The following is an 18,258-nucleotide window of genomic DNA, read 5'->3' as shown; positions in this document are numbered from 1 at the left end:
TTGAATCCATCAAAATGCAAAATTTGGTGGTGGGTGGAAACACCTCATACGATGACATTTCTTTGTGATTGAAACTATTTAAATGTGAGCCAGTTATCCATATAGGCTTCAAGTACATTGGGGTGGGGAAGAGTCACTTTGTTGCATATAGGTTGAGTGAGGTTAAGTTTATCTGTAAAAAACAAAACTGATGATCATCAGTTCATCTTCCCCCATTATCTATTGGCCACCAAGATCTACTGCTATCACAACGCATCCCGTAATACGCATTTTAAAGATTGATCTTAGGGTCTGTCACAGTAGGAAGTTGACACACATCTTATAGTCTAGACTAGCAAAGTCTCCTGTGCGCAGAGAATAGGGATTTGTCTTGGAGGGATTGTTTTATGTCTAGCTTTAGAATCAGTTGAACTTATAACACTCTGATTATGGGGTCTGTAGAGGATTGATTTAAGTAAAGAATGATGTAAGTTCACTTGCAAAAGGTCTGACCCAAAGCAAGAGCCTTAAAGGCACTGGACACTTTTGTAAATTACTCCAACTATATATTAGCATAAAGACTGAATTAATAACGAGCAAAGGAGAGCTGTTTTAATCAAAAACATTGTGAGAACGGTTCCCTCTTGATGGAGTAATGTAATTTTTGAGGAACGTAATTTTTCACTAAAATATTTGAATTTGAAAAAAGACCTCAGTCTGAAGTCCTTTTCAGGAGGCATCTGAAAGCACACAAATTGGCGCATCAAGGCTGTTTTTTCTGTCATTGTTTTCTAGCAACTTCGATGACCAATTGACCCCAAACTTTCACAGATTTGTTTTATTGTATAATTGTTTATACTGTATAATTATATTTGTATCGTTGGCAGGGGTCTGGTTTTACACAACTTTTGATGACAGCTTTTATACTTTTGTTTTAACCTTGGCAGCCCCTGTACAACTTGTAACTATTGTGTATGTCTAAAGATTTAAAATAAATAAATAAATAAATAAATATTATGCATGAGATACATAAAAGGAGAATACTGGTCTCTGACAATTACCAAATGTGTTTAATAATTTGAAGCGCTTTGAGACACCTTTCGGGAGTGAAAAAGCGCTATGTAAACTCAAAATATTATTATTATTATTATTATTAAATTACACTTTCACTTGCAGAATGACAAAAAAAAGCAAGAGCCTAAACAGTGAGCTAGTGACTGTCATGTTAGATGATTAGTAAGTAATAGTACACAAAATGGTTTCAAAAGGCCAACCGTGTACCTTCACTGTCCAGGCATGGTCCAGCCAACAAGGCTCAAAGTGACCATAGTCTGATGACTACTAGTGGGGGAAATGGAGACAGGACATTGCTGTAAGGCAGTGTACACCACATGGTGTAACGGATCAGACAACATTGTAGCGTTTTGTCACAATCTAATTAGAGCGCACTTCGTAGGGACATATGGTCGGCATTATACGAGTTAACGCGTGTCCTGAGAAGGACAACAAGAAAATGCGGTCTTTGAGCATTCCTAAGACAAACCATTCGTCAGGATACAAGACTAAGACCCCCTTTTTTTTTTACATGGCATTTCTAGTTACGTGAGCTTTAAACAGAGTCTTAGCTTCAAATATGAATTTTTGCTGAGAATGTGTTCTTAAAAAATAATAATTCAGTACCTTTGGGTACTTGTAACAGTGTGAACACCTCGAAAACAATGTTACATGTCATGAAGATATATACACAGGCTTTGACAATAAGCCATAATAGAGATATGATGGACACATTACTATAACACTACTTGGTTTGGGTAAATTTGTCCGTAAACTACTTGCGGCAATTTCACGAAACTTTACGCAACTGCGTTAGTCCACTTGCGCAACTTTGCGCAAGTGGACTTACGCAGTTGCGTAAAGTTTCGTGAAATCGGCCGCTGATCCTATAGTGCACTCAAACGGTGTCCACCATAAATCTCGAAAAGGTTAATTGAGAGGTAGATCAATTGTGTGCCCATTTAGTACTTCATACCAATAAATTACTAGAGCTCTTTAACAAAAAACATGAATTTCAAAAGTCCAACAATGAGTGTTCTTACTTAGTTCGGCCTGCGAAGCATAATAATCTTCATTGGCCATGAGAAAAATCTAGGAGTTTTTTAACCCTTGTACCGGAGCGTTTAATAAAATCATTGTGGGTGAATGTCTGTTTTAATTTTAGGAGCATTCAACTGAGACTTGTCGGTTGTACCGGGATGACGTATCTTTGATGCTTTTAAAGTTTTGTTATAGAAAAAATATTTCCTATGTGATCCATTTCTAAACTAGATTGTTAGATTTCCAAGAGGTCATATTTTGGCTACAGTCATTGATAGAATGGAATTTGTCACACTATACAGTTGGATTGGAAACACGCTACGGTTTTTAGTAAACACTGTGGTTTTATGTTTGCATTTGGCACACTCCTATGAAATATTGCTAGCTGGGTTTAAAGGGTAATCCATTAAACCACTATAGGTGCACATGGTTTGCTTTTGGAATGATGTGCGATTATTGGCTATAAAGTTGACAGTGAGTTATGTATACTTACGGACACATTCGTTGGCCTCTTTGGTGGTAGCTCTCTGCCATGGTCTATCATAGTGGAAAGGTTTACACATTTCGCACTCTGCACCCGCCGTGTTGTGTTTACAGTCGCAGATGGGTAGGCCATCCCGGTCCTTGATGCATCTCGAAGCATGCCCGTTACATTTACACCGTCCACCGACCGAGAAATCAGATACTGCGTAATAGTAGCTCTCCCGGATTGTGTCGTCTAATTCCTCGTCACCTAGAGACGGTAGCCGGTTGAAAGTCACCTTGATGTCCGTAGCCGTCACCCAGTCCTGAAGCACGGGGCTGTTGTCGAAATCGAAGGCAGACGGGCGACCTTCTAGGGTGCTGAACGCGACCCTCGACCCACCCGTCAGCAGGTCGGTGCTCTGGATATCGCTGCAGAGCGCCTCCTGCTCGTTCTGCTTGGTGATGAGAGCATTCTTGTTCTTGCCGTAGATCTTCCGACACTGGCCGGAGTAGTAATGGTACGGCTGCCACGTCTTGCCGTAATCCTGCGACTTGAAGATGGACATGGAATCCGGACGGATCGAGCAGAACTCCAGCGAGATGTAGGTGAGCTCGTACATCTTCTCCAGGGCGAGGTGCAGGGTAACATTATGCGGGTTGGAGGTGAAGGGTTCGGACTGCCAACACGTCAGGTTGTTGGGGTTGTGTAAATCAGTCAGGTACTCTGGAGGATGTTTCCTCTTCGGCTGGCTGTCGTCGCACACGAAGCAGTTTCTCTGGCGTTCCCCTTCGTCGCCGCTGGACAGGGCACAGAAGCGACTTGGCGGGGTCCCACAAGTACTGGACGCCTCAACCGGAACGCCGAAAGCGGCGTTGACGAAATCCGGAACGCAGCGCCTTGGCTGACCGCCCGGTTCACTGTAACACGGATCCGGCTGACTCTGTTGGGCTGAGAACATGTTCAGATTCTGACCGGCCGATCTAGTGAAACTCGCACCGTTCAGTAAAATCACTGCCATCAAACACCGGAACTCTACGACAAAATGCATTTTCGAGTATTTCTCCAGTCACGTAGTTAAATTAAATTAAGCGACGACTAAATGGCTACGGACCGAAAACACGGCACGGAATAAACTTCCCGTTTATAAGACGGCGATTCCAAACACCACTTCCAATATTTGTTTCAATATTATAACAGACGTTCGAAAAGGTGCAGATCAAAGGGTGTCGGTTCCAATTAACATGTATAGCAAACTAGCGGAACACACTCCAGAGTTGACAACACTTTTCATGCACGGACAATCATGCACAGACTATGAACACACTGAGATTGCCCAACAACGCACCACCAACTTCCCTTTTGAATAAGGCTCTTATTTGTCTTTCTCTTGAGTTGTACAAAGCCAACCTGTGGCCGCGCTCACAAATCAATTCCAGTGATACAGGGGGCAACAACGATCACAGGGAAGCTTCGAATCACACGCGCGAACACGATCAGTTTCTCTCTCTTTTATAACTTCCTGTAAAAACGGTCCATACACACACAGAGAGACCTACAACGGTCGCCGCAATTTAGTTTGTGAATCCACCGACTGAAGTAAGTACGCTTGGTCGATCGTCAGAGACTATACTGTATGTGAGTCGCACACACGTTACATAGAAATTCCAGCGAGTGGTCCACACGGGTGTGAGATGAACGTCACGCTAATCCGAAGCCAGTGATTAGGTATGTCTCATTTGCTACTAATCACTTTCGATATTCTAAGATCACCCGTGTTTGGCTGAAAGTGTTTGGGGGCGGTCCTCACTAAATATAAATATCACCAGCCACGAATCAAGCGGTTCAACTTTTGCTAGTACATAGATCAGCGCGTCGAGCTGAAAGGCCCATGCGCGGAACGTCACCAATCACAGTCTTTTATGTTAATACAATCAACACGCCGTGTTGCAAGGCTAGTGCTCCGAATGCCAACGTGCATTGAACAACGCTGTATATATATGAAGCAAGCACAAGAATTATGGAATATGAAAATGCATGCACGTGTGTGAGCAGAACTTCACTTAAAGGCACCACGTCACTTTAACGAGTACTTTATACTAGCAGTACTTGCACTCTATCATTCAATCTTAGTGGTAGTACGCCAGCCACACGGAAAGTTCGTCACTTGGTGTCATTCCGTATCGGCAGCCAATGACCCGCCGTTAACATGGTCCAATTGACGGGCTAATAGATATCCTTTCGGGGTTCGGAGAAGAAGAATACAAGCCAGGAGGATATTCACTGACTGTCCCTCGGCTTTTCACACTTTGCCTATCACCGGAGCAGACGGTTCTAAACACATGTCTCGGGGCGAAAGTAATTCAGATAATAAAAATACATGCGGCTCGCAACGGGGTCCTGGGAAATATGTATAAAGGAATGTGTGTGTAAGGTGAAGTGGGTAAATCCAAGGGGCGGTGTCTTGTCTTTTTTGTTGGCATGATTCCTTTTTTTGTAAGAAAACGAAGGTTGAATCTCAGTGCATGTAAATTCCCTGAAGGCATTAGTAATTACTCAAAATAATTGTTAGCATAAATAAAATCTTACTTGGTAACGATCAATGGAGAGCTGTTGCAATGGAGAGCTGTTGATAGTATAAGTTAATTGTGAGAAACGGCTCCCTCAGAAGTAACATAGTTTTTGAGAAAGAGGTAACTTCTCAATCAAATATTATGGACTTCAGGCCGAAAGCCGTTTATTATGCATCTGGAAACGCAAAAATTTGTGCGACAATGTTTTTTTCCATTCCATTATTCTCTTGCAACTTGGATGACCAATGGAGCCCAAATTTTCACAGGTTTTTTATTTAATGCATATGTTGGGATACACCAAGTGAGCATACTCGTGTTTCACAATAACCAAATGTGTCCAGTGCCTTTACTATGAAAAGCTGTAAATATTCTGTGTCGGCCACACCTTGCCCCCACATATTGGTGTTGAGTGGCATAACTAGACAACCAATTTGCACAGGCCATTTTGGGAAAGATGGAAAAACGTTTTCCCCTTTTGGCCCCCTGGACCCACACAGGAAAGTTATGGTGAGACACATCCTAGAATATCTTCAAATTTTGAGTGTATATTATTACGCTCAGAATAAAGTGGGGACAAACAAAACAACAACATAAAATAACAACACACCCATTTTGTACACGTTTTCTAAAGCACGTTTAGTTGCCATAGCTTGATAACTGTCGAAGACCAGTATGTGCAATTTGTGTGAGCTCATTCGGTCATTGGAGTCACGAGATAGGTAGTGAAAAATCACTTACCTTTTCACTGTTTTCAAACTTACCAATTCTCTAAAACTTAGCAGTTCGGGCAAAACTACCAACAGAAAATTTGATCTCCAAGATCGCCTTTACACAAAGTTAGGTTTAAATATTTGTTTTTCTAAATATGTTGTTAACGTACTTAAAAAAATCAAACAAAAATCCGGGATAATGGTTTCTTGTCGACATTTCACGCAATCATACATTAAATCACTTTAAAATCATTAAATCACTTAAAATCGTATAAGTGTTCTTCATCTTATTCTTATTATCATTAATTATTTGTTTAGTTACTACAAAATTTTCACAGTGCTTTGGGCTAAGGGCCCACTGCCAAGTAACCATCGATAGACGAGCAGCCACCAAGGGGAAATGCATGGTGTGGTCTATACTGCTGTCTATGGATCATGGCATTTCATTTATATTTTAGTACAATAATCTCAACCAAAGTGTGAGTTAATGCTGTAAAATTTGTCCTCACCTTCACAGCTTAAGCTGTACACGACCGAGTATTTAGATTGTCATCATTATATATCACAGGAGGGAATGGCTGGGTGCTCACAAATCTAGCCCCATATTAAAGGTCCTGGACACGTTTTGCAACTACTCAAAATATTATGAGCATACAAAAAGAAGGCCTACTTGGTAACTGAGAGCTGTTGGTAATATGAAACGTTGTGAGAAACGGCTCCCTCTGAAGTAAAGTAGTTTGAGAAAGAGGTTATGTCTCACTAATAGCCCATTTTGAATTTGAGAAAGTCTTGAAGCTTTTTTCAGGCATCTGAGGCAACTTGTGCAAGAGGGGTGTTTTTTCCTTCATTCTTTTCTTGCAACTGTTTGTGATACATATGTTTGCATATGTTTGGGATACACCATGTGAGAAAATAATGGTCTTTGACAAAATTCCAAAGGCGTTCAGTGCCTTTAAAGAGAAAAGAGAGCACGCTGGAGGTTGACCTTGTCATGGCTTGAGCGGCAACGCTAACAATGCACGTGTCGCTGCAAGTCACCTCTCTCCTGACAGCGCCGACCGCAAGCCCAATTGGTCGGGGAGCCTTTAGCGGCGCACCTCGCGTCAATACCGTCATATTTTGTGTTGAGGTTTTTGTTTTGTTACCATGTAATTTTTGCCCTTGGTTTTTGATAGGTCCCCGAAGAATTTAGCGAAGGTCAGAAACCGTTTTTGATTGCTCCGTTGGGAGGGAGTGGGTTTAAAAAAAAGCGAGCGGTGGGGGCTAGCCCTTTAACTGAGTTATTCGTGAGCGACATTAATCGTCATTTATTCAAAATGTAGAATTGGGAATTATATTTTCACTGAACAAGTGTGGAGATTTGTAACTGCAAAATTGTTAAACAGAAGAAGAAAAAAACACGAATGTTTGTAATGATGGTAAAATGCTAAGTACACGGGCAGCCGTTTCAAACTGGGTTATTGTTGAGCGCCTTATAAATATATAAAGTATGAAAACAAATGCGTGTTTGAATTGAAATGAATTGAAGTACAAGAAACAAGGACCAGACATGTGGTGAGTTTTGTTGAAGCCATGCATTTTTCCACCAATATCCATGTCATACTACTCTTAAAACAATGAGCCAATGACTCAACACACGGGTAGTGCAACCCCCAAACTAAAAGACATGACAAAACTGAAATAAAACTCTCCTTGTACAATCATCTTTTCTATGATATTTTGGCATTTCCTGACTTCTCTCTTCAACCTTACCTGTCAAACTGATTGGCCGTTTCTCTCAAATTGCAAATTACCATGATGTCCACACCCCACCGTGCCACAAGCAACCAGGTCGCCGATGGAGACGCCATCATCACGGCTTGAGCCTGGGTACGAAGGGGGGCAACTGGTCTTGCTTTGGGGCCGTGGAAAATTATAACAACGGAAATATCACGAATTTGACCGGTCGGCATTTGACTGGTGTTTATTCGCTCTAAAATTAGGAGACAAAAAACAGGGTTAGGGTCAGTGGCGGTGGACACTTAACAAGTTACACCTTTTTGGCCAAAACAACCGTAATAAAAACTTGATTGATCCATGTATGTTTACTTTATTGTGTATTAAAATATTTGACGTTTTTAATTGGACTAGCTTCCTGGAAAAAAAGAGTGCCCAAATCTAAACTTTAACACACACAAAATCTTCATTTGTTTTCGTCACGATACGTGGCCTGATTATTGAGGAAATCTTATCGGGTCAGTTGCTTGATGTGCCTGAGAACGAAATTGTTAAATGAATTTACCCTACTGTGAATAAAACAACGATTAAAAATTGTATATGTTACCGTAAACATGTTACTCCTAGTAAAGGTTGTTAGTGTCCGAAGATTTAAAATAAAATAAACATAAAATATAGCATTAATTGTTCCATACAATGACAACAGTGCACTCTTAATTTCTCTTACAAGACTGTGTTTCTACCCCTTGTTTCCATGATGATTTCTCTAAAACGTTAAGGCCAACCACATTTTCACATAGATGGTTTGAGATTATTTATTTATTTTATGTACACATTTTGGTGTGTATACAGGTAGACGCTGTTGTAAATAATCACCGATCAGTGTGAATAGAGTGTGAGACTGTTGATATTGATCTCTCACAAGGTAGGTGAGAGACTTTCAAACCTGCTGTCAAAAAACAGTGGCCGTTGTTCCAAACAATCGGTTGACTGAACAAGTCATGTTCGGGCTTTGAATTGGAAACAATCAGTGCGCTCTTCCTCTTGTTAAATGCCAGACGCGTTAAATGAACCATTGCCCTTCCAATAATACCATATAATTTAGTTGTCTCATTTAAACCTGGGGCCAATTTCGTAGAGCTGCTTAAACACAACAAGTAGCTACGTTCAGCAGAAGTTTGTTAGTTATAAAGAAGCAATATTCCGTACCCAACTGCACCGGGTGAGACTAGCAATGGCGTTACGGGAGGGGGGTGGGGGGGAGAGGGGGCATCCCCGCTCGGAATCAGGGTCTGCCCCTCTAATGCCCCCTACCACTTAGGTGAAAAAGAACACATTCTATGCAGCTATATTGAATGAATTTGGGCCAAGTAAGAACTGCTTGCAAATCCTATGTAATTGGGTTTGTGCCAAGCTACCACCAGTCTAAACCTTTCCCGTTATTTTGTTTTGACATTTTTACTGAACTATCCCCAATAATATTTGTGTCCACACCCTGGTGTTTTGCTGTTGATTAAAATCGTATTTTAAAAAGTGTGTCCAGATGTACACGTTTATCTTCAATTATCCGTACGTAGATATTTTATTTTAAAGATAGAGTCCCTTGTAAGACTAGTTTCACTGAAGTAGTCATTTCCGACGTCATCATAACAATCTGTTAGCACACGGGGTCGAGTTTCGCGCAATGCAGCCTTGCCGAAAGAGCATGGTATCGTTAAGTTCAGAAATATAAAAGACTCAATAAAACATTGTGATGATAGAACAGGGTCTACACGTACCCCCTTCCCCATATCGGCTAGACAACATACAGACATATCTCCCCTCCATGTGTATTGAACACGAGGTGACTGGATGTGAATTTCAACAGATTTGATTGGTCAACTAAGTTCAAGAGCGCACGTTACTCGCTGGGTCCAATTTTATAAAACCTGTAGGCACAAAAACTTCCTTAGCATAAAAGAATATTGCTTAGCAAAACAAGATTACCAGCCAGAATACCACACAATTACCATTGCTGTGACTTGAACCCCACTAATATCTTGCTTCGCAAAGAAATTCGCCATGCAGTAATTTCTGCAAACCAGGTTTATGAATTGTTTTCCGGGATCGAAGGCGTGACACAGATCCGCACGGACTTTTACCTGTGAACGCATAACAATCATTGTGGGTCAAAGGTGAAGAAGCAAGAACACGAGCACCCGGTATCTGACAACGTGTGGTCTGACACCGTGTACATGTACACGAAGTTTGAAGTCCCTACTGGCTAGACAAGAGGATGCCATTGGCAATTTGTGTATCATATCACTTGCTTGTGATTCCACATAACAATTGAGGCAAGAATTTACCCATCCTGTCTCGTGCTCAAACACCCCTTGGGTAACATACTTTGGTGCCTCTCATATCCTGCACCCGGTCCCCCTCTCCCCATCTTGATATGACCCATCTTACCCGTTGAATGATCCTTTTCTGACTGATGTACTTTACGAAAAGGGGCAAATCGGGTTTTACCACCCCTGTCATAACTCATTAGTATGAAGCATCAATTATGAAGTGAATGGTCGCCCCTTGGGTGTGTTTAATTACTATATGATCGTGCGATTAATTGAAGCCAAGTTTATCATATCACCCTGATGCAACTTTGATAGGAAGATAGATAGAGCATGTATTTTTGGAAGCTGGTGGTTATTTCAGCAAGTCATCCATGGTTGTGACTCTAAACACAGTTCTTGTACGGTTCTTCAGAGTTGATGCAGAAGACACACTCCGTTACGTTTGCCCAACTGCAGATGCTTCCCCTACTTGCGTTCTTGATACACGTTGATTTAGTTGTCGCTTGCTGGACCAGTGGCTGGTACATCATGCCACTCTAAGCGTTCACAGCCAAAATTCGCCAAGTCAACTTTTGTGTCCCAAAATACTGTAGCAACAAAAAGGCGAAGTATTGAAGAGACATGCGAGCGTTTGTAGACTTTCATGTTTCACTTTCCAAACTTTGCACGGGAAGCAGGCAGGAAGGCGAGGTGACGGCATAATGACCAAGTTCGAGCAAGGGACCATGCGTTTCTGAGCGATTTCGCCTGCGCACCCTGGATGTTTTGCATGCCTATAGGTATACCATTGAACTTTGACTAGTGGTTGACAACTAGTATGGTCGCTGCTCGAACTTGCTCAGGACTAAACAATAAGCCTGTTTGGGTGTGTGCTACACTAACTGGGTGTCAACAAGCGGGTAAACACCAGTTTCTTTTCGGGAAACGTGTGGCGACCGGTCAAAATCCGTAATGGTGTGCCCCTTTAACATAACCTGGTATTGATAAAGCGAAAGAAAGGACGAGCAAAAAAACCAAGACTTCTACTTCAAATTCTGTGCATGTTTTGATGGATGTTTTCTGGGGCAAAATGATAATCCCAGAGTGGAAGGAAGCCATGCTGATGACATGCCTGATTTGGTGATGAAGATTTGTGACATGTGAGTCAGTACGCGTTGACAGTGTCTCATGACCTCTACCCACCCGTTACAACTTGTAGCTATAAAGACCGGCACTGAATGAGAGATGGAGACCTTAAAGGGACTCTGGATTATATTGACCTACATGTATAGTAATGCTGCGAACACTTGTCTTGTTCCCTGTCGCTTAATAACGGAGTAATGAATGGTGGTTAAGAAGCCAGACTGTATTTTAATAATAATGGATTCTTAAATAGCGTTCATCCGTCATTCAGTGACGCTCAAGGTGCTACAACATTCAGTATTTTCTTGTACGATTTGTGGGACTGCGTTTGAAATAATATGAGACCTACTCCTTTTACATAGCAACATGAAAAGGTTTACACGGTGCTGTGATGCTATATGCTGTCAATCAAACCAGAAACACCGGGCGACGGGCTCTATTACGTATGTTACATAACACACGGGACCAATGGCTTTATGTCACATCCGAAGGACGATCTTCATGCTTAAGTGTCTTGTCTTTGCCAACCAGTAGGGTATGTACGCATGCGTGAATGTAATTAGCATATTTCACTGGAAGGGTCTATTGTTCAACCTACATTTTAATTGCTACAGACTTTATTGCTCGTGCATTTCTGCTAACAGATGATCTTTCGTCTCATTTATAATTCATAAAGAAGAGAGTGGAATTCCAAGAGGTTGATGTGTCTCATCATAGCCTCATGAATTGCTTAACTTGAACCCTCGCTCGTCATAAACCAACACGTCTCATTCTGCTGGCGAGTGGTAGATTCATTCTGGCGCCATTTTATTGCCGTGAATGCGGATTTAATCGTGCCCTGGAGATTTGGCGCGCAGTTAAAGATGAAATTACTAAAAATTGGTATGCCTTCCGATTGCGACGAAAACCTGTGTGGAACTAAATTACTAAATGGTTTGGAATTCGTGGATGTCGACAGTTGTCGCGCCGACCTGACAAATTTCTGAGAATAAAACAATCACCGCATATAGACAATAGTCTTAAGTGTACAGACGTTTTGTGGATTTATCAGTCGCAAATTCTTAGTAACTACGTATCATATTATAAGTTCGATAGGACTATTTCCCCGGCAGTTTTCACATTAAATTATGTAACTCTAGAATCAAGATTGCATGTGCTCTGCAAAACCTCCCGGTATATTGATTGATTCAGACCTAGGCTTAAGGACCCTAACTAGGTCAATGTGACCTGTATTGTGATCAGGCTAGTTAGGATACGGGTCACCTCCTTCCACTGGACCGGTATATGGGTCAATTCGAGTTTTGTTTTGAAATAAGACATTTTTGGGGCATTTTGATGGCAGAGTGTGGCAGATTCGAGGCTCTCGTGTATGTCTACACCCTCCCCTACCCTTTAAAGGGAAGCACCGGCTTCCTCAGGCCTTAAGAGCTACAAAGTATACTAAAATATGACTTCAAAGGTCTTCCAGGAATAGAGGAGAATAGTTCCTGAAAGAAACCTTGAGTGTCAAGTGTCAAGTGTCATCTTGAGCGTCAAGTAAAATGACCTTACTATACGCAAAACGTTCTTGTCCTTTTGGATAATGATGCCAGGATTGACAGCAGATTTAAACATATTCGAGGGGTCAGTTTTACTTTGTTTTACAAACCCAACATGCATAATTTTTCCCAAACCTTGCCAGAATGTATCATTTTCTTTCGTAGACCCTTACGCCCTTTGGGAAGTTTTGGTCACAGCTAGGCGGGCTAGCTGTGCGAAGTCTCGAACTACATCACCCATAGACTTGTGGACAAGTCGTTTCAAATGTATTTCGCGTTGATAGCGAATCACGATAGCGGTAGTCTCGCGCAGAGCAGCCGTTTCGCGAGAAGTGCGAAATAGCCGTTTCGCTATCACCGCGACAGACATTTAACGACTTGTCGACAAGTCTACATCATAGGTGTACCATCCGTGTGAGTCTACGCAGGTATCAAGCTCAAACTGATCTATGTGTTGGTCCACTTAATCGACGTGATCAAAGCATCTGCTAAGCTTTAAGAAAGCACGGGCCAGGTGTGAGTGTTTTGGTACCCTTGAACGGCCGGCCCGATAGATGGCATGCAGCCGTTTGAGGTGTCTCACATTGTCTCCATTGGTAACTCAATGAGGTGATTTACACCTTGTTTGGACACCTTGTCACAATATGAACGTCGATATTGTTGATGGATGGAACCGGTCTTGCTGTGGAGAATGATTATGAAAATGTTTATTTTCCTTCGGGTCGTTAAAGGCGTCAATTTGAGGACCATATTGCAGCTCATTAAATTGAGTTTACTTAATGGATATGTGACACGCATTATTGGACCTTGTAATTTGAGGTGGGTTCATCAATTTCAGTCGTTACCCATGTTTGAAATTATAAGTGACTCCGCAAGAAAATAATATGCGGCAGCTGAGCCTGCCCTGTGCTGTCGGTGTTGTGTTGATGCTGGTTGGGGCTGCTGTTAATGTTGGTGCTTCGCTGCTACTGTGCTGTTTCTGCTGGTGTTGGCGCTGGTGCAAGTCATGTGCTGCTGCTGGTCGTTTTGGGTTTTTTTTTACTGCTGCTTGCGCTTTGCTGCTACTGTGATGTTGTTGCTGGTCCTGTGCTGCTGCCGGTTTTGGCTGCTGTTGTTGATGGTGCTTTGCTGCTCCTGTGATGTTGCTGCTGATGTTGTGCTACATACGCTGCTGTTGCTGCTGGTTCTGTGCTGCTGCTGGTTGGGGCTGCTTCATTGCTGCTCTTACTGCTTTCATGCTGTTGATGTTGTTGCTGTGCTGTTGCTTGTTGGGGCTGCTTTATTGCTGTTGGTTCCATGCTGTTACGGTTGCTGCTGCTGGTGGTGCTGCTGAGTTTGGGGCTGATTTATTGCTGCTGGTGCTTTGCTTGCTCTGTAAAAAAAAGCGGCGGTGTGGCACAGGGACTGTACTTGTTCCCTAGCTTCGTCCTTATTATCGGCTGCTGTCGATTGGGTTTCGGGTGTACCTTTTTGTTTGTGTTTGTTGTTTGAGTTGATGATAATTCACCATCATTGTATGTGCAGTCAAGGACGGTGTGGGGTTGGGGTTGAGAGTTCGATTCAATTTCACCAGTAAAGTTGTGGATTTATTACTTTGAACGCTACACGGCCAACAGGCAAGTTTGAATGACCCTTTTGTTTTACCATTAACTCATACGCCCCATCCCAATGCCGCGGTAGTGGTAAAGCCTTCATTTTTTGCGTTTGTTTCATTCCCGTAAATCAGAACATCCTGTCACCTCTGATTCTCTCTTTTATTATGGCTACGAGCTATTAGGTTTCCATTACCGGAACGCTTCTCTGATGGGACACGGGGGAATTGGGCTGACGAGACGGTACGTGATGCTCCAAGGAGCCTCGGCGGTTGCAACACTCCGGCTGGACAGACCGAAACCAAGAAACTCAAAACCAAGTCTGGGAGGAGAGCTGTCACCCTTTGGGGCCCATTTTTCACTTCAGTTTTGGGTTCATAAATCTGAATTGACTTCTTGGGAATTTTGAAATTTGGTTTTGGTCAACATCATGACAAAGAGATTTAAAAATGGATATACACAAATTTCCGCGGCGACCAAAAGAACGTTGTATATAATTTGCAAGTCGCGCTAGTTTTGGCGTTTAAATCCTGTAACGATTTCCCGATGATTGAATGATGCATTTATAAGGGGGGCGCCCTTTACATTGCTGGAATTTTATCGAACTTTCCAATCAATTGTATTAAAACAAATAATTGTGACAAAATTCAAAATTTTCTGTAAAGATTCTGTAAAGATTCATGTCTCAGCTGAAGTATGTTTGTTGATTTGTTTCCACCAAGTTCAACTTATTTTTTAAATATTTGTGTAACATTTCTACAAACTATGGCTATCTGGTTTTGATTTGCATTAATGGCTTTGCATAGTTTTCCAACATTGGCGGCGACGTTGTGATAGAAAGGTCTATAGTTGGTTTTTACTTTAAACCTAATTAATGGGCCTACTACCATAATGAAAGCAAAAGCTGTGGTGACTGTGTTAAACAAAAATGTGCAGAAGAACAGTTTATATTGATTTGATGCATGTTGTTGGTCTTACTTAACTCATACAGCAACCGTTTTTGTCGGGGTGTTGTACAGGGCAGGGACCATTAACGTTTTGGTTGAGGCATTTATTCCTCCATGGTTGAGGTATCTATCTTGTCAACACCACCGGTCCTGCCATCTTGCAACCAGGGAAGTGTCAAACTAGATGACAACCCGACAAGACAAGAACTACATCGTGTCACTCTCTCAGGCCGAGTCAGCCGAAGGGACAGATACACCGGTCGTGCTGCCTGCCCGGCGGCTATCTAACCGGCCACTTCGGGTCAGAGACACGGTGTACAACCACCGCTCGTACAACATGTCCCGCTCCAGGCCATTGGGGTAAAATCTACCGGTAATTATTGGGGCCATCTCAGGCCGATGCCCATCGGGGCAGCTGTGCTGTAGGTCCCCCGTCTTCGGAGTCCCGTCCAACCCCGAGCAAGTCCGTGGACAGGTGTCCGGCCGATGAGAGAATCTTGGGTGCCTCTCTGAGGACTGGAATTCCGGGGGAAGAAGAGTGGGAATTAGGGGATAGACTGTGGTATAACTGAGGTGTGAAATATTTCACGAAAGATGAATAAACTGCTGCACTTTGGAAGGTCGGGCATACCGCGAGGAGGGGTTAAGGTCCGGGTAGGTTTTGAACTCGGCGGCTTTCATGGTAAAGATTTATACCCGGCCTGTACTTTGTGCCGTTCATTATAGGGAAAATCAAGTGTGGGATTCCAGTTACTTCATTATGTCTATTGGTTTGCAACAAGTGTTCTACAAACCTCTAATGTAAGTTCGTTTACATGTGCAATGAAGACCAGTGTGGGCATCAAAACTTCTGGTTCATATGATTTTATGAGAAAAAAGTAAAATCTGTTTTTAAGCCCAACCTGAGATACTGAGATAGTGAGTTTTAATAAAGATGACACAATGATAAAGAAAGGCTTGTTTTTTTTTTCTTTCCGAATTGGCCATGGTGTTAAAGGGTTTGGTAGGGACTGTTAATGGAAGGTCTTTATACACCAAGTGGGGGTGACCTGTTGGGCTGGACAGTTAAAGGCACTTGACACTTTTTGTAATTGCTCAAAATATTTGTTAGACAAAAGCTTACTTGGAAACAAGTAATGGAGAGCTGTTGGTAGTAAAAGACATTGTAAGAAATGGCTGTCTTTGATGTTACGTATTATAGTCTCACTCAAATGTTATAGACTTTCATTTTATTAGCATCCGGAAGCAAAACGTGTGTGTATTTTCTTTTATACTTATCCTGCAACTTCGATGACCAATTGAGTCTAAAATAAAATTGTATTCTTTGCAAATGTTCGGATACACCAAGTGAGAAATTGACAATCCAAATATGTCCAGTACCTTCATTAATGCCCAGTGTAGGCAAACATTACTTTGTGAAAGGGGATTTCTGGACCGTGTTTCACTTTGGTCCTCGAAAGAAACACAAAATGTCATCGTACGACCTGGTAACCTTTTAGGTACAATCATGGAGGAATAAATAGCTATTCCTCCATGGTACAATACACCGAAACGTCACTTCATTGTCATGGGTGTTCGCCAGAGATTTACACAAAGACGTCGCGTGGTGGCGCTATTTCGATTCTGCGGGAGTCGCATGATGTGATTGAAGAACAAATCAGTGTTCAATATTTAGAAAGACTGCTTAAAAAAAACTAACAAATGAACATTCTCTTGCCTGGAAGCAAGCTTTATTGGTGGGATCGGACAAGTGGTCACCAAATGCTAGTTGATCAATAACTTGTTGCACACGTAAAGCAGTAAAAAAAAAACCGGTACAACGCATGTGACTAAACTGTCTGTCTATGGTGCTGCCATTTAAAGGGGTATGTTGCCTTAGATCGGGCGAGTTGGTCTTCGACAAGCGTTTGAAACCGTTTGTTATGAAATGCTTATGGTTAGATAGATAATTTACAAGTAGAATAGAATTATCCACACAAATGCCTCGAAATTGCACCGTTTTCACTTTACGTCGCGAACTAACACTGTCGGCCATTTTGTGGAGTCAAAATTCTAACTCCCTCAATGGCCGACCGTGTTTGTTCGTGACTTAAAAGGAAAACAACGCGGTTTCGAGGCATGTTTGTGTGGATCATTATATTCTTCTTCTAAATTATCTATCTAACCATATGCATTTTCTTTTTAATAACAAACGGTTTCTAACTTGTTTTCTTAAGACCAACTCGACCCGATCCAAGGCAACGTGTCCCTTAAAGGCAACTTGCGAGTAAAAGCAACAAGCCAGTTTAATATATGGCGGGACACAATACCATCTGTACACTCAAACCAAATGGTGCACTTCTGCACACTGTCCTCTGCACAGTGAACCCAACTTCCAAAAAAGTGCGACCAAGATCACTAGTGGCTCGATGTCAAGTGAATTGGGTCAACCCACAAATCCAGACAAATCTGGTGATTTGGCTGATTTGGCTGATTGTAGTTTTTCGAAAGGAGCAAACCTGCATAACCCTGCAATATTTCCAGAGGTCAATTGATCTGTTTAAGACACTTGACACTATTGGTAATCGTTCAAGACTAGTCTTCCCAGTTGGTGTATCTCAAAATATGCATAAAATAACAAACCCGTGCAAATTGGAGCTCAATCGGTCGTCGAAGTTGCGAGATAATAATGAACGAAGAAAAACAAAACACTCGTGTCACACGAGGTGCTTTCAGGTGCTTGATTGAGACCTCGATTAGTCTAAATCTGAGGTCTCGAAATTAAACAGTGGTTTGTACTATTAACCTCTCCCCATTACTCGTTACCAAGTATGGTTTTATGCTAATAATTATTTTGAGTAATTACCAATAGTGTCCACTGCCTTTAAACACTGTGCTACTCAATAATTGCAGGTGTGTAATTATTAACGACTCTTCAAAGCTATAAAAGTAGCCCAATGCCAAGGCATTTCGACCCTTTAATCTTCACCTAAGCTAAAAAACACAACGAAATAACTCCAAACCCGAGTCCCTATTCAGACCAGGGACCTTTCGTTTCAGGGTTAACATACAATAATAAAGACAATCAACATTCACACAATCCAGTTTAAAAACTCCAATATCTAGTAAGCACCGACACTTAAAATGATTTATTGTTTCAATGCAGATTAATACAATAATATAATTACAGAATTTGGGTGCGTTGTTTATACATG

The 18,258-nt window shown here is 41.9% G+C and overlaps 1 protein-coding gene across 1 annotated transcript in view; it reads right to left on the bottom strand.

Moving 5' to 3' along the window:
- LOC139944533 (netrin-1-like) overlaps positions 1-4,297 on the bottom strand; it is a 93,689-nt gene extending 89,392 nt beyond the window's left edge. Inside the window, exon 1 of the mRNA XM_071941577.1 lies at positions 2,567-4,297. Coding sequence (XP_071797678.1) covers positions 2,567-3,587 — 1,021 coding nt within the window. The 5' untranslated portion in view covers positions 3,588-4,297. The remainder of the gene's footprint in view (positions 1-2,566) is intronic.
- Between the last annotated feature and the right edge of the window lie 13,961 nt (positions 4,298-18,258).

The sequence above is a fragment of the Asterias amurensis genome, chromosome 11, assembly GCF_032118995.1.
Source record: "Asterias amurensis chromosome 11, ASM3211899v1".
Lineage (NCBI taxonomy): Eukaryota > Metazoa > Echinodermata > Asteroidea > Forcipulatida > Asteriidae > Asterias > Asterias amurensis.
Note: the sequence above shows the minus strand (reverse complement) of the source record. Positions and strands in the feature narration are given on the sequence as shown.